Here is a 25,349-nt window from a genome sequence, read left to right on the forward strand (position 1 = left end):
GAAGGTTCATTCTAATGGAAATTAAAAGTTGTAGTGCCCTTTTTAAGTTACCATCAATTGGAGAGCACCTAGGCCCCCTCCCATGCTTATTTTTCCCCTGAAGTCACTAGATCAACATTCTGAGATAATCATTTTATTTATCATAGTCGAAAACCTAATAACTATGTCTTTCTGGATGACTCCCCCAGACTCCCCATGGGAGGGGCTGCAACTTACAAACTTTGACCTGTGTGTACATATTGTACGCTATTGAGAAGTTTACAGACGTTCTCAGGGGGATTTTTTGGTTTGGGGGTGGGGCTACCTGGGAGGATATTTCCATGAAGGAATTTGTCATTGGGAAAGAGAATTTCAATGAAGGGGGTGCAAGATTTTCTAGCATTATCAAAACTTAAAACGAACAGAAATTATTACGCATATGAGAGTTCACCTTTTCGTAATACCTCGCCTTTTACGCTAAAGTATTTTTTTTTAATTTCAACTATTTATTCTACGGCCTTTGTGATTCAGGGTTCATTGTTAAGGGATTGGGACAAAATTTAAGCTTTAGTGTAAAGAGCAGGGTATTGACGAGGGGGTGAACCCCCTCATAGACGCAATAAAAGTATATGAATAGGGAAGTTCGTTACGTAAGTTAACTTGTAAGTTGTGTATATTTTTTACAAATGAAAACATTCGTAAGAAATTAAAAGTTTTAGTTGCCTTATTAAGCAATCAAAAAATTGGAGGGCAACTAGGCCTACTCCCTCGCTCCTTTTTTTCTCAAAATCTTCCGATAAAAGTATGAGAAAGCCATTTAGCCCCGAAAAAATTAATATGCACAATTCGTTTTAATTATTTATGTGCTGAGAGCCAAGATCAGAACATGTATTCATTCAAAAACGTTCTAACCACATATCTCTCTGGTCTTCACTTTCGTTTTGACTCTTTGTGTTCTCGCTGTCACATATCTTTTAAACACATATTTTTTCTTTGTTCTTTAATTTAGATTTTTGCCATAGCCTTAGCTGCTTGGTCTTGCCTCATTTGATGGTCTTGGTAAGTAGTTCTTAACCGATTTTGGGTCATGACCCACCTAGGTATTTCTACAATCCTGATGCCACCTTGTGATATTGAAGTTTTAGTATTAAAGATATTATGTGTATTCACTTGAAGAAAGCTTAAAAGGCCTTTAACTTGGTACCTTTTTTGGGGTTGTCCTCTAGGCATGTGTTTTTACTAATAAGAAAGATTGTCTGAATACAACACTTCTTATACAATGTTATAAACGTCATTGCAATGCTATCATGTGGTTGAACCCTATGCAACTAAACGCTCGTGTAACTAAAATCCCTTGTTTAACTAAACTCCGTGTAACTGAAAACTCGGGCAACTCAGCTCCTGTTTAACTGAACGCTCATGCAAGTGACTCTTCGTGCAATTCACCCCCATGCAACTGAACCCTCATGCAATTCAAAACAATTTAACTGATTACTCATATAAACAAATTCCTATTTAAATGAACTTCTGTTCAACTGAATCCTAGTTCAATCCGCATTTATTTCAACGCCCATTAAACTCAACTTCTGTTCAGTTCAACTCTCATTTACCTCAATCCTCATTCACCTCAACACCCTTCCAAACCAAACCAGTCTGACTCAATTTCCATTCAAATCTATCGTATGCCGCTCAGTCCTCCTCAATTCAACAGCATAACTTGAAATGTAGTTCTGTTTGTTCTGTAGGAGCTGACAAAAGCTGTATCAAATGAGATGGTCTTTATTTATTGGTTAATTTCTTTTTTATGTATCTTCATTCAAAAATTGTACCCCACCCCTCTAAATAGCAATTTAGTTAAGTATAGTTGAAAGGTACAATGATTGTTCATTGAAAATGTAGTTCAGTTTGTTCTGTAGGAGCTGACAAAAGCTGAATCAAATGAGATGGTCTTTGTTTATTGGTTAGTTCTTTTTTTTTTGTGTCGCTTCATTCAAAAATTGTACCCCACCCCTCGAAATAGCAATTTAGTTAAGTATAGTTGGAATGTACACTAATTGTTTTTCGAGATGATGAATGACCACCCTGAACCACCAGAAGAAGGACTGCAAGTTATGTAATGTGTCCATTGTTTGCATGTAGTGTGTGTTATTGGGAATTGTACTGACATTTACAGGAAAGGGGGGATATTTTGGGGACGGACTCGTTATGGAGAGTATCTCCCATGGGATGGAAGTATCCTGGAGTGGTCATTCCAGGGGAAATTTTACACCGAGAATTTGCCAGAATTAGCGTCTAAAATTCGCTTTACTTATCTTACTTTCTTGATTGAGGCACCATTTTATATGTGATGATGCTTTGGAGGAATTTTCAGGGGAAAATTACCACTGGAGTTAGAATTTTCTGGAGTAAGGGGGCATTCTCACGGTAGAAATTCTCCATGGGGGAAATCATCAAAAGAATTCTCCATGGGGCAAATATCATCAGGAGAAAGTTTCCATAGGGAAATTTTTATTAACTTAATGCGGGAGAAGCTTTTGATTGGTTGGGGGGGGGATGTGGATTTCCGTGAAAGATTTTCCGCCTAGGTGGATTTACCTTATAACCTTAAAAAGTATGAAAATTAATTAAAGCGAATGTTTCTTCAAATGAAAGTATGCTATGGAGCATTTTTTGGCCGAGATCATCAGCAAGAAGTTTACTGCGTATTCGCTGCGAGGATAGAATTGTCCAGGGGTGGTTTTAAGAGGGAAGAATTTGTCATGTGAGGAACTTTTTGTGGTGGAATTTTTCATACGGTGGAGGTTTCTTAGAGGACGCAGATTTCTGGGGATTATTTTTTAAAAACCATCAGAAATTAAATTTTAGAAAACAAAGATACATTAATACTTAAAAATGAACAGAAATTATTCTGTATGTCAGGGGGCTGCCCCTTCTAAATACCCTATCCTCTAGGCTAAAGTTCGATTCTTTTCTCTCAACTCTTTAAAAACGATTCCTGAAACACAATGGCTATGAAACTAGAATCAGAACTGTTTTTGAACCTTCTTAAAGAACCAGCTTAGAGAGATATTGATGAGGGGAAGTCCCTCTCCTATATGGAATATCTCTGTTCGTTTTAAGTTTTAATGCTGTTCCTTTCTTTCTGTGGATTTTTTTTCATTATTTAATTTCTGATAGTTTTAAGAATGAGCTAAGGTCATTACCAATTAAAAATTTTTAAACACATTTTGGAAAAAAGCTCTAGTGAGAAACAGTTGGGATAAGAACCTGATTAAAGAATGGTAACTATAATTCGGTTAATCAAAGATAATTTTTTTTTGCTAAAATGCAAATTGCAGCAAAGGAATCTCCATTGTCAGAAGCCAACGCAGGAAAGTTAGAACGCCTAACATTGCACAATAAGGAAAATCATTTTTCATGGGTAGTACTGATGTGTTAGTGTTTCATTATCTGTTACCACCAGTGGGACACGGGAAAAAACAGAGAGAGCTGTTTAAGGGCTCATTTGAAAAAAATTTGCAATATTTGTGCCTTCTGTTATTGACAAAAGATGATATTGTAACGAAATTCATTTTTTTTCTTTACAAAAAAAAATACATTTTCATATGTGAAATAACAAATGACGTCATGCATGGAAGGTTACAATCGTTAGTGACGTCATTTTGAAACTTAAGCCATAATTCATATAAAAACACTATGATGTCATTTTTAATGACGTCAGGCGCAATATAAAGGAAAGCATACAGTCAAGTGCCCTCATAGTTACTGTAGGGAGTGGCTTGCGATAGCACTAAACTATTTGTATTGTATTATAGTGAGCAGTCATTATTGAAGCACGAAAAATGTTTGACAAAAGAAACGAACAGCTAAAAGGCCATGAATTGGAAAAGTCTTCTGGTGAACAAAGTTACAAAAATGAACTAATGAAGATTAAAAAGTGTTCTGTGATTTTAAGGGATTTATTTATTCCTGATAAAGTCAGTATTGTTACAGCGATTAAAGATAAAGTGGACAATCCTGACAAATGTGATCACCCTAAAACCAAAAAATCCATGTTTAACAGCTCTGACAGCGAAAGTAGCTCAGTTAGTACTGATGAAAATCTCGCGCTACACAAAAAAACATTTTGCGCAAAAAGATACAAGAAGGGCAAAGATAAACATAGGTGGAGCAAACAAGTATCAACAGAGCAAGAAGACGCATGTCCAACAAAAGATACAGCAAAAAATCTACACTCCAATAAAGGCGTGGTCGAAAACAGGAATGCGGTCGAGTTTGATGACATAGCCTTCTTGCACAAAGAAACAGCTAAACATGCTACTGAGATCCCAGTTGAAGAAGCTGAACCTCAAATCAATCAAGATGAGTGTGACAAAAGTAACAGGGATCTTAGAGTGGAAGAAACTGAAACAGCTATACATTTGAAAAGAAATGAACAGCTAAGAAGCCATGAATCAGGAAAGTCTTCTGGTGAACAAAGTTACAAAAATCAACAAAAGAAGATTAAAAAGTGTTCCGTCATGAATGGTTTAAGTGATTTGTTTGTTCCAGATAAATTCAGCATTGGTAAAGCGATTAAACGTAAAATGGACAATCCTGACAAATGCGATCACCCTAAAACCAAAAAATCTAAGTTTAACCGTTCTGACAGCAAAAGTAGCCCAGTTACTACTGATGAAAATTTTACGCGACGCAAAAAGCCATTTTGCGCAAAAAGATGCAAGAATGGCAAAGATAAACATCGGAGGAGCAAACAAGCATCAGCAGAGCAAGAAGACGCACGTCCAATTGAAGATACAGCACAAAATTTACGCGTCAATAAAGGCGTGGTCGTAAACAAGAATGCGGTCAAGTTTGACGATACAGCCTCCTTACACAAAGAAAAAGCTAAACATACTACTGAGATCCCAGTTAAAGAAGCTGAACCTCGAATCAGTCAAAATGAGTGTGACAAAAAATCTTGCTCTCAATCTGAGAGTGAAAAAAATAATAGGGATTTTAGAGTGGAAGAAACTGAAAAACAAATCAACAAAAACGATCAGGAAGAAAATTACACTCATGCAAAGGATGAAAATGCCTTTCACAAAAAGTACACATTTGACTATACTAAACGTTTAGATTTTTCTGGATTTGTGTATCTTGGAACCAGAAAAAAAGACAGAATTAATGTTGCAGTTAAATTTGTACGCAAAAATGATGAACTAACTAAGTATTATCAATGCGAAAACTGTTTAAAGGACAAACACAATCAGAATTCGGTTTACTTCAATATTTATGATATTTATGAAACGGAGAGCCTATGTATCTACATTATGGAGTATCGGGAGGGGTATTTGAATTTACCCACCTATATAAGTAAAGTCGGTCCCTTGCCAGAATGGAATACGTTCAAAATGTTTAAAAAGATTAAAGAAGCTGCCGAAATCTTGAAAATTGCGATTAAACCTGAGAACGTAATGGTTAACACAATTACTGAAGAAATTAAAATAAACGAAACAAATGAATGTTGCAGCTTTTGGCATCGAGGAATATGTGAAGAACCCAAGTGCATTTTCCAGACTTGCGCTAGAAAGAACTCTGAAAATTCACGCGCCCATCAAAACCTGGATGAAAAGGGGAATGCGGTCAAGTGTGATGACATAGCCCAAGATAAGCTTGACAAAGAATCTTGGTCTCAATCTAAGAGTGAAAAAAATGACAGGGATCTTGGAACAGGAATATGCCAAGATTCTTTGTGCATTTTCCAGGCGGGTGTTGGTAAGGAATCCGAGGAAAATATTGTTCGGTCCTTGGGATTGAATCTGGCTCATATACTGGGACTGAGTTACTGGGAAGATTGGAAAATTAATATTCGGAAATTCAACCAAGGAAATTCAATAAAATTACCATCTAGTATACACTTGGTTTATCGGTGTCTAGAGGAGAAATCTGGAAACCGCATCTCCTTAATCGAAATCTTATATCATCCTTGGTATGCAGGATTGGGACTTGGATCCTATATATTCCAGTATCTCTAAAAATCCAGACCTAACTATGAAGAGAAACTTGAAAAGAGAGAGAGAGAGAAAGAAAGGAAGTGAAAAAAAAACAGGAAGAAAAAATAGAGTATCTAAAGCAATAGAGAAAGAAAGTAACCTTTTTCTTTCTTTTATTATTTGAGAAGTTGTTATACATTAACAGATACGTTAACCTATAAACACAGTGCCAGAAATAGACATAGTGGGCCCATTGTGTTGTCACGCAATGGGCAATATATATTAATATGACTTAAGAAATTAAAGAAAGAAGAAATAATTAAAGAAAGAAGAAAGGGAAACAAATCAACTCGATAAGTCTGAAATTGTACAAAATTTGAAGTTGAACTGCTAAACAAAAGAAGAAATATCCAATCAAGCACCATGCAGGAACAAAATTTGCATTTGGAGAGTCGCGAAATGAGCCATTATCTCAAAACGACGAATTCGCGAAACGTAAAAATTTAGGATATCAAAACATGTTCAAGTTGATTTACTGAAATAATAAAATGTTGTTATTTTTAAAGCTTCTGTTCTAGAATGTTGAAAAAACTCTTAGGTCTTTTTTTCTTTTTAATATTAAAAAAAATGGCCTCTTGTGGCTAGCCTTTATCCTGCACTTTATTAAGGTATTTTGAAAATATTGGTAAGGACCAAAACCTTTTTCAACTTGTAAAGCACGGTCAAACTACATTGACCATTCCAAGTGAAATTGGAATACGTTGTTCATAAAGAGACAGTTTTGGCTCTTCACTACCAAGCTTGATGGTTAAGTGTTCCTACATTTTTTTTAAGGCCCAGCACATTTCTCTGTCTCCTTGTTTAATCGTGCTTACTTGTTTCCGCATCTTAATTCAAACTCGTAATTGTTTCCTCTAACACTCTTTTTGTTGTAGATTTTGATTTTAAGATTTGATATCTATCGCTCCCCATCGGGGGAGGACTGGTGGTTCTTACATATCTTTAAGTTCATGCCTCTCCAAAACTGTAGAGATTCGTACAGTATTCCTATTTTTACTTTAGTTCACTTATGCTCTGCAACTTTTTGAATCTGCCCTCAGAGGGTGAGGGCAGATTTGCTACAGCAAGGAGGGCAGCCCTTCCTTCTTGAGTGATCCTACCCAGCTGTCTATCCTTCAATGCATCCCAGATGGAATAAAAAAAACATCATACTTCATCTCTTCTATTGCGGAGACAAATTTCTGGGAATTTTTAAAAGAGCTGGAAACGCTTATAAGTGTCGCTTTCTCTATCTTACTTCTTCATTAGAACACCAGCACTGGAATGTCGTAAAGAGTCGTTTGATGTTATTCCAAAGCTAATATTCACATTTACACACTTTTTATAATTTAGTCATGACAACACAATGACAATGACAACCTGATTGCACCAAAATACAATTTCGGTTTTATACCTGGAAAATAAGCCCTCGAAAGCATAAGAGGGTCTACCAGTGAAGCTCCCAAAACCTTAAACTGGTGTCTATCCCCCCCACCCTCTTGAATACTCTCTTTCCCAGTAACCTTTGAAAGTGGAAGACAAAAAGAATAGTTGTGAAAAAACTATTCTTTTTGCCAAGTAAAAAAATGATTCAAACACAAAGCTGATTCGCTTATGACAGAAGCTATTTATTTTCATTTCAAGGCTAAAATTAATTGCGAAGCAAGTTCTTAGAAAATCCAATAAAATGCTTAATACCCGGACGTGTCTTTTTTTTTTTCACCAGCTCTAGTCAGTCGCCGGAACAACCTAAGGGTATATGAGTGGGTAAACATCTGAGATTTTCTGAATTAGTTCTATTCCACCTCCCCTTTCCACCCACAAAGGTGTGCATTAACTGGTGACTGACATTGATGTTACATAGTTACATGTATTACTTCGCCCAAAACTTCCAAATAAAAATACAGTTGATTCAACATTCAAAACGTGCTTACAAGTATAATAATCGCTACCATCACCGTGTTCTTTTAGATAATTTTTTTCAGTAGAAATTTATGAGGTTGTAAAGTTTTAGTCTCTTCTCAATTTATCTGTATTTTCCCTTAAATTCTTTCTGACTATTGTATTTTCCAGCCTAGAGACTACATCCTGTTAAAACTTAAGCCCTACTGGAGAAAAAGCTATTTCTAACCTTAGAGCTAAGGTCCAAATTCACGACCCTATTTTCCTCCCATTACTATATTAAAAGATAAATTAATTATAATATTTGATCAATCACAGGAAAGGACTTTTCTATGCGAGAGAAAATGCACAGAAGCAGCATTCTGAACGTGAAGTGGTTGCAATGTCGGCCATGCCGATACTTTTTCTTTGGCTACGAATGAAGCAAGAATCTATTTTTTAGCCTTTGATCAGCGCTAGTTCAAACTTATTCTTAGGCCTTGGGTAGAGTTCAGTGAAACACGGTTTTATTTAAAAAGGGGGGGTTGAGTTGCATAAAGGTTGATTTAAACGGGGGTTGGTATAAATGGGAGGTCATTTAATGGAGGAATAGTCCACTTAAATGTAGGTTTAATTCCACCTGGGATCAGATGCACGAAGGTTCAGTAACATGTTATCAGTTTCTTTGGGTTCAGTTGAGGTCCGTCAGTGTTTTTTTTTGTTTTATTGTTTTTTTTTAATACAAAAATGATCGTACCGAACCATTGGCCCTAAAATATCGGGAGAGGCCTCATTCGAATAGTAGTTTCAGTTCGTAAGTCCTTTTTAAGTGACCAAAAATATCGGAGGGCAGCCCTCCACGCCCTTTTCCCCAAAAGATATGTGATAAAAACAATTGAGATAGCCATTTAGTTCAGTATAGTCGAAAGGTACAATAACTATGTCTTAGGAGCTGACATGACCGCCCAAAACTACCGGGAATTTGCCCATTTTTTACATATAGTATGTGCTATGGGGGGGAGAGTGGATTTTTCAGGATGGATTTTCTACAGATAGAATTCCCCATAGGATGGTGGCTTTCGGGGGTAGTTTTTTTCCCAGAGAGATTTTCCAGAAATCGTGTCTGAAGTCCTATTTATTTGTAATACTTTCTCGATTGTCACCCTATGGTATATGTGATGATGATTTGGTGGAATTGTCTGGGGAAAATTTTCTGCGGAGTTAGGGTTCTCTGGGGAATTTTCATGGGAGGGGGATTTCCCTCGGAAGAAATTCTGCATTGGGGAAATATCACCAGTAAAAATTGTCCATAGGGCAAGAGCAAATATAACCAGGTGAAATTCTCCTTGGAGAAATTTTCTGCAAGAGAAACTTTTGATTGGATGGAGGAATTTCTGTGAAATATTTTCCATATAGGTGGATTCTCCTCATGACAATCCTGACGCTGTGTTTATAAATTAACTTATCTATTAATGTCTATGAACCGTTCATTGAAAGGTTGCACAACAGATTCTCGCACGGGACACAGTTGTGGGTGCTGTTGTTTTATGTATGTAGTCATTACTACTGATTTTAATCCCAAGGTTGCAAACCAAGGATGGTATAAATTTTCGATTTAACAGATGCCATTTTCAGATTTTTTCCTCAGACACCGATAAACCAAGTGTTTTCTAGATGGTAAGATGATCTGGTCTTTGGTTGAGTTTCCAAATAGTAATTTCCCTATCTTTAAATAACTCAATCCTAGCGTGTGTACCAGATTCAATCCCAGCAACTAAACAATATTTTTTTCAGAGGTCTTTGCATATTCTTGCTGAAAGACCCCTTTTTATCAAACAATTCTAGGTAAAGAACTGTAGTAAGGAGCGACCCGGCTCAATAGTAAACGAAATTCTAAAAAACGGAATTTTAATGCTAAAGGATACATCAAAAGAATTAGGTTTTTATGCTGATTTTAAATATATAAGTTCAATCAAATTTAGTCTTTTTCATCAAAAATTTAGCCTGAGAAAATTTACCTTATTTTGCAAAATAGGAGGAAACACCCCCATAGAATCTTAACGAAAATCACACCATCGCATTCAGCGTATCAGAGAACCCTGCTATAAAAGTTTCAAGCTCCTATGTACAAAAATGTGGAACTTCATATTTCTTGCCAGAAGACCGATCACGGGTGCGTGTTTTTTGTTTTTTGTTTTGTTTTTTTCCAGGGGTGATCGTATCGACCGACTGGTCCTAGAATGTCGCAAGAGGGCTCATTCTACTGAAAATGAAAAGTTCTAGTGCCTTATTTACGTGACTAAAAAAGTTCGAACCCATTTTACGTGACTAAAAAATTAGAGCCCCCTCCCATGCTCATTTTTTCCAAAGTCAACGGATCAAAATTTTGAGTTAGCCATTTTGTTCAGCATAGTCGAAAACCATAATAACTATGTCTTTGGGATGACTTAGTCCCCCACAGTCCCAGGAGGGGCGACTGCAAGTTGGATACTTTGACCAGTGTTTGCATACAGTAATGGTTATTAGGGAGTGTACAGATGTTTTCAGGGAGAGTGTGGGGCTCTGTGGGGAAGGGGCTGTGTGGGGGGATCTGTCCTTGGAGGAAAATGTCATGGTGGAAGAGAAATTCAATGAAGGGGGTGCAGGATTTTCTAGCATTATTATAAAAAAAAATGAAAATATAAATATGAAAAAGTTTTTTCAACTGAAAGTAGGGAGCAGCGTTAAAGCTTAAAACGAACAGAGATTATTACGCATATGAGGGATTCATCTCCTCCTAAATACTTCGCTCTTTACAAAAGAGCTGGGACAAAATTTAAGCTTTAGTGAAAAGAGTGAAGTATTAACGAGGGGACAAAACCCCTCATATACATGATAAAAATATAAGAATATAAAAGTTCGTTGCGTAAGTTAATTCTTAAGTTACGTATATTTATACTAATAAAAACGTTCGTTAAAAATTAAAAGTTCTAGTTGCCTTTTCAAGTAACCAAAAACTTGGAGGGCAACTAGACCTCCTCCTCCTTCCCCTTTTTCTTAAAATCGTCTGATCAAAACTAAGAGAAAGCCATTTAGCCAAAAAAAGAATTAATATGCAAATCTCATTTAATAATTTATGTGCGGAGAGCCAGAATCAAACATGCATTAATTCAAAAACGTGCAGAAATTAAATAAAAAAAAACTAGTTTTTTTAATCGAAAGTAAGGAGCGACATTAAAACTTAAAACGAAGAGAAATTACTCCATGTATGAAAGGGGCTGTTCCCTTCTCAACGCCCCGCTCTTTACGCTAAAGTTTGACTCTTTCTCTCAATTCTACTTTATTAAACAGTAAAAACTTCAGCGTGAAAAGTGCTGATGAGGGGAAGAACTCCTTCATATACGTTATATGTGGGGTTTCTCTCCCTCTTCAGTACCTTCATCTCTACGCTGTAGTTCGAATTTTGTTCCATTTCTTTAAGAATGACTCCTGAATCCCAAAAGACGTTTACTGAAAATACTTTAGCGTAAAAAGCGAGACATTTACGAGGGAGCAAACCCCCTCATATACATAATAATTTCTTTTGGTTTTAACTTTTAATGTTTCTCCTTACTTTTAGCTGAAAAAACTAGTTCTTTTAAGTTTAATTTCTGATCGTTTTTATTTCTCGATATCCAGCGCCCCCTTCATAGAAATTATCTTCCTCCATGAAAAATTTCTCTATGGAAAAATCCTCCCACGCAACCCAATCCTCCCACCTGAAAAATCCCCCCTGAAAACGTCTGTATACTTACCAATAACAGATACTATATGTAAACAATGGGAAAAGTTCAAAACTTGCAGCCCTTCCCCTGGGGACAGTGGGGGATTAAGTCGTCATTAAAGACATAGTTATTAGGTACATAGTTAGTTGGTGGGGGTGTTCGCATCTATACCTAATTATTCTAATGTTTGGCCTTGAGCTTTGTTGATGGTGATTGCTAATTGAAAATTCCCTGTGTCCCCGTCGTCATTTATATATCCCCCCTGTGCCCCCCAGCGTCCCCGTTGTAGTTCCTCTTGTGCCCCCCGGTGTCTCCGTTGTAGTTGTGTCCCTGTGTAGTTGTGTCCCAGTCTGTAATTTCTCTTTGAGTGTCCCGCTCGTCATTTATATTCCTTGTGTCCCGGTCGTCATTTGTCTCCCGGTGTCCCGGTCTCATTTGCATCCCGGTTGTCCGTGGGAAAAACAATCCATATTCAGATCTATACCGTATTATTCTAATGATTGCCCTTGAGCTTTGTTGATGGTGATTGCTAATCGATCATTCCCTGTGTCCCGGTGTCCCAGTCTGTAATTTCTCTTTTTGTGTCCCAGTCGTCATTTATATTCCCTATGTCCCGGTCTGTAATTTCGTCAGTCAACAAACATGACGTCAGTCGACAAACAACTTCATGACGGCATAATGCTCAATCCTTATAATGACGTCAGTCGACACACAAACATGAAGTCTGTCGACAAACAAACAACTATCTATATATATAAAAATAAGTTGTCTGTGTGTGTGTGTGTCGAGTGACGTCACGTCTATGTGTCGACTGACGTCATGTTTTCGACTGACGAAATTACAGACCGGGACATCGGGACACAAATGACGACCGGGACATTTATCTATATCTATCTTCTATCTATCTATCTATATCTATATATATATAAATAAGTTGTCTGTGCGTGGGTCTGTCGGGTGACGTCATGTTTGTGTGTTGACTGACGTCATGAAGTTAGTTGTCGTCATTTTTATGACGGTGACGTCATTAAAGGTATTTCAGACATGCGTTCACGGAGAAATCTATTAATGTTTAACTCTAAAATGACTGATGAACTTACAATGGCAACAGCCGAGGAAGATGCTCAAAGAGCCTATGCCAAAAAACTTGCTGCTGATAGAGAAAGTAAGAAAAGAAAGCGTGCCGAGGAATCAAAAGAACAACAAGAAAACAGGCTTGAGGCTGATAGAGAAAGAAAGAACAGAAAGCATGCCGAGGAATCAAAAGAACAACAAGAAAACAGGCTTGAGGCTGATAGAGAAAGAAAGAACAGAAAGCGTGCCGAGGAACTGCCAGAGCAACGCGAAACCAGACTTGCTGCTAAAAGAGAAAGTGAAAAAAGAAGGCGTGCCGAGGAACTACCAGAGCAACATGAAACCAAACTTGCTGCTAAAAGAGAAAGTGAAAAAAGAAGGCGTTCCGAGGAATCACAAGAACAGCAAGAAATCAGGCTTGCTGCTGATAGAGAAAGTAAGAAAATAAAGCGTGCCGAGGAATCAGAGCAACCTGAAAGTTATCGCCTGGCATTCAGGTCATCGACAGCCCAGTCGATGATTATAGCTTGAGTAGATGTGTTCAAATCGGGACTATGTCTAAAATTTGTCCCTATTGGGACAAATGGAAAAGTTAAACTTCCTCTATTGGCTGCACCACCAGAGCCATTGAAGACTTTCCTTACTGGAACTACGTCAGAATCTATGCGTTTTTTATCACAAATCAGAAAATATAACTCATGTTTCCAAATGACGTCGTTTGGAGCCCAAATCGAAAATCCAGATCAATTTATGTCTATTTTCGAAGTAAAAGGGCAAATTTATCATAGAGCAGGCTCCCTTCTACCATTCTCAGGCGAGAATCATAATTTTTTACAATTGTACTTCATCAGTGATAGAAATTCTGAATTGAATGCACGTTGCGAAATTTCTCCCAACGTTGAAAGGACAATCGTTTCCCAATTGCAACATCTTTTCCACGAAAATAATAATTTAGTGCGTCTGTTCAAAACAGCCATCGATTTGATGCCTACTGATATGCATAAAATTGTTATTTCCATTTACATGTAATCAATCTTGGGACGAGATACAGCAGCTTTTACTTCAAGACAATCGGCGGTTCATAGACATGACATTACGGCCCGTGTCTTCCGGCAAAAGTTGAAATCACTGATAAACTACATAGTAAAACCTGAAGTGTTTGGGTCAGTGCGATGATGGCAGTTTTTGGCTTGCAGCCGGGAATCAAAGATATCGACGAAATCGTTCATTATCAGGCTGGAAGATACATAAGGAGTAATGAATCTGTTTGGCGAATTCTTTCATTTCCGATACATGAACGTAGTCCAGCTGTTGTTCACTTTGCGGTACATTTACAGAATGGTCAACGTGTTTATTTCTCGGAAACCAACGTGCAACAAAGAGCCCTGAATCCACCGGATACAAAGTTAACCGCTTTCTTTTCGCTTTGCAAAAAAACTGCTGTATACTGACGTGCCTTCGTATTACACGTGGAATACTAAAAATAAAGTATTTGAACGTCGAAAACAGGGTAAGTCAGTCGACGGCCAACCTACCATCTTCAAAGATACCACGATAGGCAGACTCTACACCGTTCACCCCAATCAACATGAATGCTTCTTTCTACGCCTGCTTTTGGTGAATGTACCCGGTCCGACATCCTTTGAGTATTTGAGAACCGTAAATGGTACTATACATGACACTTACCGTAGTGCATGCCAAGCTCTGAATTTATTGGAGAATTGCCAACACTAGGATAACTGCATCAATGACGCGTGCGAAACGTCAACTCCAAGTCAAATTCGTGCATTGTTTGGCATCATTTTAACAACTTGCTCTCCATCAGCTCCTACAGAGTTATGGGAAAAATATAAGTCAAAAATGTCCGAAGATATACTCCATCGAAAACAGTTAGAGACGTCAAATATGACTTTTGATTTTACATCAGAAATTTATAACTACACTTTAGTTATTATAGAAGATTTGTGCGTACGTATGGCAAACAAACCTCTTCAGGATTTGGAAATGCCTTCACCTAACCGTATCGCTGCTGTTTCGACATGTGTAGAATTGGATCGTGAACAAAGTTACAGTACGAGTGATCTATTGTCGTATGTACAAAATAACATTTCCAAGTTAATGTCGGAACAAAAAGACATTTATGATACGATAATGCATTGTGTCGATAACAACGTTGGAGAAATTTTCTTTTTGGATGCGCCAGGAGGTACTGGTAAAACGTTTGTGATAAAACTGATTCTAGCATCAATTCGATCAAAAAATGATATAGCGTTGGCAATTGCGTCGTCCGGAATAGCCGCAACATTGCTGCCTGGTGGAAGAACTGCTCATTCCGCTTTGAAATTGCCTCTGAATTTGCATTCTACAGAAACTCCCACGTACAATATTTCCAAATCATCTGGGATGGGTAAAGTATGGCAGCAATGCAAACTTATTATTTGGGATGAGTGCACAATGGCACACAAAAAATCGCTCGAGGCTCTGGATCAATGCTTGAAAGATTTGCGAGGGAAGTCGAAACCCTTTGGCAGCACATTGACTCTGGTCAAGCATTTTCAGATCAATTGCTGGCAATTGGAAACGGAAAGCTCCCAGTAGACTCAATTTCAGGACGTATACAACTACCTGCTGATTTCTGTAATTTAGTGACGTACAAAAATGAATTGATTGAAAAAGTATTTCCGAATATTCTAAACAATTATAAAAATAATAAATGGCTAAGTGAAAGAGCGATTCTGGCACCCAAAAATATAGACGTCCACGAAATCAACAATATTGTTTTGACCAAGATTCGAGACCAGGCAGTCCTTTACAAGTCAGTCGACACAGTTTTGGAACCAAATGAAGCGGTTAATTATCCATCTGAATTTTTAAATTCCGTGGATCTTTCAGGGTTTCCACCACACGTGCTACAACTAAAAATAGGCGTACCAATAATACTTTTAAGAAATATCAACCCACCAAAGCTTTGCAATGGCACGCGACTTGCCGTAAAAAAAAACAAACAAAAAAAAAAAACAATGGAAAACCTAACAATCTTGAGAGGGGCTTTTGAGGGTGAGGCTGTTCTTATTCCTCGCATTCCCATGATTCCAACGGATCTGCCTTTTCAATTTAAAAGATTGCAATTCCCAATTCGATTAGCATTTGCAATCACCATTAACAAAGCTCAAGGGCAATGATTGGAAAAGTGTGGTATAGATCTTAATACTGATTGTTTTTCCCATGGACAATTGTACGTTGCATGTTCGAGGGTCGGTAAACCTGACAATCTATTTATATCCAGCGACAATTGGACAGCGAAGAATGTTGTATATTCGCAAGTTTCACGCAGTTAATTTGTATTGTATCTATCTATATATCTATCTATATAAAAACGAGTTGTGTGTATGCATGTTTGTTTGTTTGTAAAAAGAGCGTTTGCATGTGACGTCATTATTAGTACATAAGGCTTTGTATATGCACAGACAATGGGAAAGCCAAGAATGTTGTATATTCGCAAGTTTTACATAGTTTAAAACACATATATAAATCTATCTATATTCATAGGTGGTACACAGGGACACAACTACAATGGCGCGTAACGACTTACGCGCGGGGGGGGGGGGGGGGCTTGGCGGGCGCGAAGCGCCCCCACCAACTAGGTGTTATATAAACAGCTAGTATATATATAAAAATAAGTTGTCTGTGTGTGGGTCGAGTGACGTCATGTTTGTTTGTCGACTGACGTCATGTTTATCGACTGACGAAATCACAGACCGGTACATCGGGACAAAAATGACGACCGGGACACCGAGACATCTATATATATAAAAATAAGTTGTCTGTCTGCAGACTGGGATACCGGGACACAAATGACGACCGGGACACAGGGAATATAAATGACGACCAGGACACAGGTATTTAAGAATATCGTTCAAAGACAAATTTTTAATTGTAAGAAGACCGTTGAAAAAGAAATTTCTAATTGTAAAATGACTGAAGAACCTACAATGGCAACACCCGAGGAAGCTGCTCAAAACGAATGTATTCAAGCCGAAGTAGCTGAGTTGGTAAAGCGTTGTTTCAGGTTCTAGGTCCGAGAGGCTCCAGGTTTGAACCTTGGCTTTAGCATTAATACAAAAGAAGAAAAAAACTAAAAAAGGTAAAAACTACATAAAAACTAAAAAGAATATATATATATATATATATATATATATATATATATATATATATATATATATATATATATATATATATATATATATATATCTTCTATATATATAAAAATAAGTTGTCTGTCTGTGTAACGATGACTCTGGTCAAACATTTTCAGATCAATTGCTGGCAATTGGAAACGGAAAGCTCCCAGTAGTGGGAAAGCCAAGAATGTTGTATATTCGCAATTTTTACGTAGTTTGAAACACATATATACATCTATCTATATTCACAGGTGAGACATAGGGACACAACTACAATGGCGCATAACTAATATGGCGCGTAACGACTTACGCGCGCGCGGGGGGGGGGGGGCTGTGAAGCGCCCCACCAACTAGTTGTTGGGGTGGTGCGAAGCGCCACCCTAACAGCTAGTAGGGAATATAAATGACGATCGGGACACTCAAAGAGAAAGCGTCCGGGACACAAGGAATGTTCGATTAGCAATCACCATCAACAAAGCACCGGGACACAAATGACGACCGGGACACAGGGAATATAAATGACGACCAGGACACTCAAAGAGAAATTACAGACCGGGACACCGGAACACAAATGACGACCGGGACAAAAATGACGACCGGGACACAGGGAATATAAATGACGACCGCGACACTCAAAGAGAAATTACAGACTGGGACACCGGGACACAAATGACGACGGGGACACAGAGAAACAACAACAACGGGGACGCCGGGGGGCACAGGGGGATATATAAATGACGACGGGGACACAGAGAATGTTCGATTAGCAATCACCATCAACAAAGCTCAAGGGCAATAGTTAGAATAATGAGGTATAGACCTGAATACAGATTGTTTTTCCCATGGACATTATATGTTGCATGTTCAAGAGTAACAGCTAGTATATATATATATATATATATATATATATATATATATATATATATATATATATATATATATATATATATATATATATACGAGCGTGGGAGGGGACCTAGTTGCCATCCAATTTTTAAGTCATTTGAAAAGGGCACTAGTACTATAATTTCCGTTCGAATGGGCTCTTTTACGAAATTCTAGGACCACTGGGTCGATACGATCACCTTTGGGAAAAAAACAAACAAATAAACACTCATCCGTGATTTTTGTTCTAGTAAAAAATACAAAATTCCACATTTTTGCTCATACGAGCTTGAAACCTCTACAGTAGAGCTATTTGATTCGCTGATTCTGATGGTTTGAGTTTTATGAAGATTCAACAACTTTGATTCTATGTTTTGTTAATATTGAGCCGGGTCGCTCTATACGTGCAGTTCTTTACCACGAACTATTTGAAAAAGTGGGCTGTTGAGGAGGGGATAACCCCTTACATATACGAAATAATCTATGTCCGTTTTAAGTTTTAATGTGTCTCCTTACTTTCAGCTAAAAAAAGCTTGTTTCAATTTAATTTCTGTACTTTTATTTAATTGATTGAACTTATTTATTTTATTTAACTTCTTAGTTTTTGAATAAAATAGGTTTTGAATTTGGCTCACCGTATATGAGCAATTAAAATGAAATTTGCCTATTAATTTTACTTTTTTAAACTAATAATATCCTAAGTTTGATTTTTGTTTCAGTTGTTTAAGAATGACTCTTGAATGACAAAGGCTATTTAATTAGAATTATAGCCTCTTTTAAAAGTTAAAAAAGAAATCTTAGCGTAAGAGTGATCTACTGAGGAGAGGCAACCCATCTCATATACCTAATATTCTCTCTTCATTTTAAGTATTAATGTTGCTTCTTACTTTCAGTTGAAAAAACTTGTTTTTTATTTAATTGCTGATCGTTTATTAAATAATGTCGAGAAATCCTGCTCCCCCTCCATGGAAAATTCCTTTTTCCCAAGAAAAATTTCTTTATGGAAAATCTCTCCCATGTAACTTAAATTAGCGAAATTTGCGAAATTAACTTTGTAAGGCATTGCAACGAAACGGCCAAAGAGATCGGAACTATTTTTATGATTAAATAAAAAAACAAGTTTTTTAACTGAAAGTAAGGAGCGACATTAAAACTTAAAACGCACAGAAATTACTTCGTATATGAAAGAGGCTGCTTCCTCATCAACGCCCCGCTCTTTACGCTAAAGTTTGACTCTTTCTCTCAATTCTTCTTTTTAAAACAGTAAAAAACTTTAGCGTTAAGAGCAGGGCGTTGATGAGGAAGCAGCCTCTTTCATATACGAAGTAATTTCTGTGCGTTTTAAGTTTTAATGTCGCTCCTTACTTTCAGTTAAAAAAACTTGTTTTTTTTATTTAATTTCTGAACGTTTTTGAATCAATGCATGTTTTGATTTTGGCTCTCCGCAGAGGAATAATCAAAACGAAATTTACATATTTTTTTTTTTTTTTTTGGCTTAATGGCTTTCTCATAATTTTGATCGAATGATTTTGAGAAAAAAAGAGCGGGGGACGAAACCTAGTTTCCCCCCGATTTTTCGGTTAATTAAAAAGGCAACTAGAACTTTAATTTTTTACGAATCTTTTTATTGGTAAAAGATTTACGTAACTTATAAATTAGCTTACGTAAAGAACTTTTGTATTATCATGTTTTTATTACATATATGAGGGGATTCGCCCCATCGTCAGTACCTCGCTCTTTACACTAAAGCTTAAATTTTATCCCAATTCATTAAGAATGACCCCCTGAATCACAAAAGCCGTAGAATAAGTAGTTGAAATTACTGAAAATACTTTAGCGTAAAGAGTGAGGTATTAGAAGGAGGTGAGCCCCTCATATGGGTAATAATTTCTGTTTGTTTTAAGTTTTATTGCTGTTCCTTACTTCCAGCTGAAAAAGCTTTTTCACTTTTATTTTTTAATTGTTTTTCCTGAGGGAGGTGAGCCCCTCATATGGGTAATAATTTCTGTTTGTTTTAAGTTTTATTGCTGTTCCTTACTTCCAGCTGAAAAAGCTTTTTCACTTTTATTTTTTAATTGTTTTTTTTTTTAATTATGCTAGTAGCCTATATCCTGCTCTCCCTTCATGGAAATTTTCTTCTCCCATTACAAATTCTCTAAGGAAAGTTCCCCCAGCATATCCCCCTCTTCTCAACCCCTCCCCCAAACCAAAAAAATCCTCCTGAAAACGCCTGTATACTTCCCAATAACCATTACTATATGTAAGCACAGGTCAAAGTTTGTAACTTGTTGCCCCTCCCACGGGGACTGTGGGGGAGTAAGTCGTCCCCAAAGACATAGTTATAAGGTTTTTCGACTATGCTGAATAAAATGGCTATCTCAGAATTTTGATCCGTTGACTTTGGGAAAATAATTAGCGTGGGAGGGGGCCTAGTTGCCCTCCAATTTTTTTGGTCACTTAAAAAGGGCACTAGAACTTTTCATTTCTGTTAGAATGAGCCCTCTTGCAACATTCTAGGACAACTGGGTCGATACGATCACCCCTGGGAAAAAGAAAAAAACAAATAAACACGCATCCGTGATCTGTCTTCTGGCAAAAAATGCAAAATTCCACATTTTTGTAGATAGGAGCTTGAAACTTCTACAGTAGGGTTCTCTGATACGCTGAATCTGATGGTGTGATTTTCGTTAAGATTCTATGACTTTTAGGGGGCGTTTCCCCCTATTTTCTAAAATAACGCAAATTTTCTCAGGCTCGTAACTTTTGATGGGTAAGACTAAACTTGATGAAACTTATATATTTAAAACCAGAATTAAAATGCGATTCTTTTGATGTAGCTATTGGTATCAAAATTCCATTTTTTAGAGTTTTGGTTACTATTGAGCCGGGTCGCTCCTTACAAAAAAAAGTTCGTTACTCCTTACATACAGTTCGTTACCACGAACTGTTTGAAAATGAAAGTCACAAGTTGAGCAATTCTCAAATAGCCGAAATGCATGAAAGAAAAGATCCTTTTTTTTATTTAAATTTATTTCTTATTTAATGGCAACCAGAAGCCGAACACATACAATATCTTTAGTATATTGTCGCATAAAAATCATAATTATGAAGCTGCTTAAAGTAAATTAATTGCTTAGATTGGCTGGAAAATAACACAAACAAATTATTGCTTATATTGGCCATTTTTTTTGCAAAATTTGAACTGTAGCATTAAGAGTGAGGTATTGACAAGGGGATGAACTTCCTTATATACGTAATATGTGGGGATTCGCTTTCTGGTCAATACCTCGCCCCTCATGCTAAAGTTTGAATTTATTTCTGATTCTTTAAGAATTACCCTAGAACCACAAAGGTCGCTTAGTTAGTATAAATAGCTCTTTTGAAATTACAAAATAAAAAAAAACCGTAGCCTAAACAGCGAGGCATTGACGAGGGGACGAACTCCTTCATTTGCGTAATAAATACTATTCTTTTTAAGTTGTAATGTTGCTCTGTGCTTTCTAGGAAAAATAATAATAATAATGATAATAAACACGCATCTGTGATTTCTCTTCTAGCAAAAATACAAAATTCCACGTTTGTGCATATAGGAGCTTGAAACCTCTATAGTAGGGTTCCCTTATACGCTGAATTTGATGGTATGATGTTCATTAAGATTTTACAACGTTTAGGGGGTGTTTCCCCCTTTTTTCAAAAGTAATGCAAATTTCCTCAGGCTTGTAACTTTTGATGGCTAGGGCTAAACTTGATGAACTTATATATTTAGCACCAACATAAAAATCAGATGCTTTTGATTTATCTATTAGTATCAAAATTCCGTTTTATATAGTTTCGGTTACTATTTAGCCGGTTTGCTCCTTACTTACAGTTCGTTACGACGAACTGTTTGATACTATTTTGACTATTTGGTCATAAAGGTGCTGGTTAAAATGTTGGTCACTAAATTTCGCAAGGTACGTGTGATATCATTGCTGCCAGAGATATAGCATCCATGAGGATTGGGCGTTGAGTTTGGAGAAGTTCAACCCCAGAAGTAGAGAACACAGTTATGGAAATGCACCAATTTTGGGTTCTCAATTTATTTTTCAAAAAGTTGTACATCATAGTTGAAACTTTATATTTATATTAGTCGTGAAAAAGTAATTGTGCGTAGTGTATAGCAATTGTGCCTTAGACAAATTTACGTGACTAAATCGTCAGAATAGTATTTTAAGAGATGTAAACACTTGCGCTTCTTACTATATGCACTTTCGGCCCTTAGCCTTTACTTCGTAGAAATATTAACCTAAGAAAAGAGGATCTGTGGCAACAAAAATTTCCTCTCCTCTAATCTGTTTTCCACTTTCTTTCCTCTAATTATTTTTCTATTATTTTTCTCTAAAATTTGATTTCCATAGGTATTTGATCTTTTGAACGGAAAGACCAAGTTACGTGTGCTAGAAGATGGAAAACAGCAAGTCCAAGTTGTTGGCTTAACCGAAAAACCCGTGGAAACTGTTGAAGAAGTATTGAAGTTGATCCAGCATGGTAATAGTGTAAGAACTTCTGGTCAAACTGCAGCAAACCAACATTCATCCAGGTCGCACGCAGTATTTCAGCTTGTCCTCCGGCCAAGGATATATCCAAATAAGCTCCACGGCAAATTTTCTTTAGTAGATTTAGCTGGAAATGAACGAGGTGCTGACACTTCGTCTTCAAACAGACAAACAAGTAAGCAGTTTTACCAACAATCCTTTACCTAAACTCTTAAGTTTCTGAAAAAAAAAATAGAAAATATGCTAGGTGTTTTCATTTAACTTTGTCTTTGTCATCTTTAGAGGAAGACCAAATACGGTTATGCTAGTAATACTATGGATTTGGTTGTCTAACCTCACCTCTAAAAGTGATATCTAACCACCTAACAATAAACCGCGAATGGTAATCACATGGGTCCTGGCTGCTTGATGAAGAGGCGGACTAGTCCTTGAGGAGAAAATTTCACACAAGTGCATCATTAGTTTTAACTATTGACTTGATTTAGTTTTGAATTAAAGCTCTATCTCGGCAACGTCACCAGCGTAGAGGGAACCATACGTCAGTGTCGTTAGTCGTCTCCAGAGGAGCCCTGTTTTGGGCGAGGGTAGGAGCTTCGCTGGGGTCAATGCCCCGCGCTGTGAGACGATCGTGGATGATATCCGCCCATTCATGCGTGGTCTACCTCTAGGGCCTTTCCTGCCGTTTCCAATTGGATCAAAGTTGAATATAAGTCGGGCAGGTGTTCCAGTGGGTGGGTGAAGTAAAACTGTACCAACGACGCAAGCGGGACTCAAGCTGTTCGGTAGGGGGGGGGGGTAATTTAAAGGTCTAAAGGATATCTATGTTGCTTGCCCTGTCGAGTCACCTAACTTGTTTGATTTTTCGGAGGTTTTTTTTTACATTATCTACCTTCATCGTCTGCGACTGAGTCAAAGACTAAGCCTCTGACGAGTACAGTATCTACCGAGTAGATACAAGCTTTCGCGAGACGACTCATCTGGTGTTTGTGGAAGATTGTTCTGAGAAGGGGGCCGAAAACGGTGTTCGCCTTTGTCGCCCTTGCTGATATCTTTGCATCTAGATTTCTATTTGAGCAGACAAATAAACCAAGGTAGATGAAGTTTTTTTTTGTAGCATATGCTAGTGTTTCCAGGGCAGTTTTGATGTCAGCCAGATTTTTGCATACGAATACAACATCGTCAACTAAGTCAGTATCTGACAGAACTCTTGTAGCAGAATCGATGCCAAACGGATGCACCAGCAGTGTTTTGTTGAGAAAATGGTCCATGACACTATTGTAGAGTTCGGGAGCAGCTGCACAGTTTGGCCGAACGACGTTTCTAATTTCAAAAAGTGATGAGAGATTGCCATTTATAATGACAGCACCTTTAGTCTTACTGTATAGTTCTTTGAAAAGATTGACAATTTTCTTAGATACACCTGCAAATTGAAGGACTAGTCACAGTGACTTTCTGTCTACAGTGTTGAAAGCAGATCGAAAATCGACACAGTTGTATGGATTTGTTCAGTAGTGGACTTGCCCGGCATGAACCCAGCTTGCTGGTGGTGACGAAGGTGATGGTGGTACTTTGCTGCCCACTTGAGGAGCAGCATGGCGAAGAGTTTGCCGGGTACCGAAAGCAAGGTTATGCCACGATAATTATTACATTCTTCTTTTCTTCCTTTCCTCTTTTAGACTATGGATCGTCATTTAAATATTTCTGACGTCAGGCGACGTACTCCCGGGGTGTTGTTGCTCTTCAGCTTTCGTACTGCAGCTTAGTCATCAGGTGTCGCATTGTCATCAGCAGCAGTAATCTGGTCGTCAATTTGGTCATGTAGGTCTGAGTATAGTAGCTTCTCGAAATAGTGTTACCACTGACGGATTGTTCGTAAATATTCTCGCCTCTGGCGTTGTGGAGATATGATGAAGTTTGAGTGTATTGACTTGAGAGCTCACAGAGGATTTTATATGTGGCTCCAATGTCCTTTTTTTGGTGGCCTCTTGATCTTCGCGGGCTTTTTTTGTCAATAAAGGGCTTACGGTTTCTGTGCAGCGTGATGTTACGCTCTTTATTTAATTGCCTATGCGCTATTGTGTCCCCGAGTAGGTGGGCTTCCCGTCTGTGGTCAATAATGGCAAGCGACTCGTTACGATCCAGTTTTTTTTACGCTGCTTCATTCCAGCAACGCTAGTTGCATCTGCAAGGGAATTCTCTTTGAAGACCTTCCATCCACCTTCACTATCATCGCACCTAAGGAGCTCGAATCTGTTGGATATTTTGACTTTATACTACTAAGCCAATATGGGGTGTTGTTGGATACGATTGGTGTCAATTTTCCAGGATATCTGGCTGATTTTTGTAGCTATTATGCAAAGTCTGATTTTGGCTGCAACAAGACGATGGTCGGTGTTCCCAAGTTCGGCGCCTCGTTAGATGCGATAATTCTGTACAGACGACAGCCAGCGTATGATGATATAGTTGAGCATCTTCGTTGATCCATCATTGCTATACCAGGTATACTTGGCTATGTTCGATCTCTGGAGCCACACGTCTGCAATGGTAAGATTGTTGGAAATACAGCAGTTCAGCATTATCTCTCCGTTGTCGTCTAGGCTATCTACTGTTACGGGTCCATGAACGAAATCCCACAGGCCAGACTCATTTGGAATACTATCATTCATATCTCCTAGAAGGATAAATTTCTGGTTCTATTCTTAGCAATAGAAGTTCAGTGGAGGTTTTCCTTAATGTGCCAATTTGCATTGGAACTATCTCCGGCCTACGCCATTACTTCCATATTATTTTAATACGAAGTATGGTTTAATACGACGAATGGATTTAATCCATAAAATCTACCAGATGCTAAAAAGGGTCAAATGAAATCACAAAGACAAGTTTTGTCTTCAAATGCGCGAAAAAGTAAAAAAAAAAAAATGCCTTTTTTTATCCCTGCTGCCGTTTCTTTTATGCAGCGTGAGGCTGCTAGACAAAAAGTCATGTTACACAATATGGCGTCGCCATCCAAAACTCTTAACTTTTAGTTATTCCAGTTTTTTATTTTTTTAGCGTATT

General features: G+C 37.6%; 1 protein-coding gene across 4 annotated transcripts in view; it reads left to right on the top strand.

Moving 5' to 3' along the window:
* The window catches only part of LOC136034803 (kinesin-like protein KIF2A), a 101,956-nt gene that overhangs the window by 55,445 nt on the left and 21,162 nt on the right, over positions 1 to 25,349 (top strand). For all 4 annotated transcript variants that reach the window (XM_065716215.1, XM_065716216.1, XM_065716217.1 and 1 more), the window contains one exon: positions 22,155 to 22,467. In XM_065716215.1, coding sequence (XP_065572287.1) covers positions 22,155 to 22,467 — 313 coding nt within the window. The remainder of the gene's footprint in view (positions 1 to 22,154; positions 22,468 to 25,349) is intronic.

The sequence above is a fragment of the Artemia franciscana genome, chromosome 13 (assembly GCF_032884065.1).
Source record: "Artemia franciscana chromosome 13, ASM3288406v1, whole genome shotgun sequence".
Lineage (NCBI taxonomy): Eukaryota > Metazoa > Arthropoda > Branchiopoda > Anostraca > Artemiidae > Artemia > Artemia franciscana.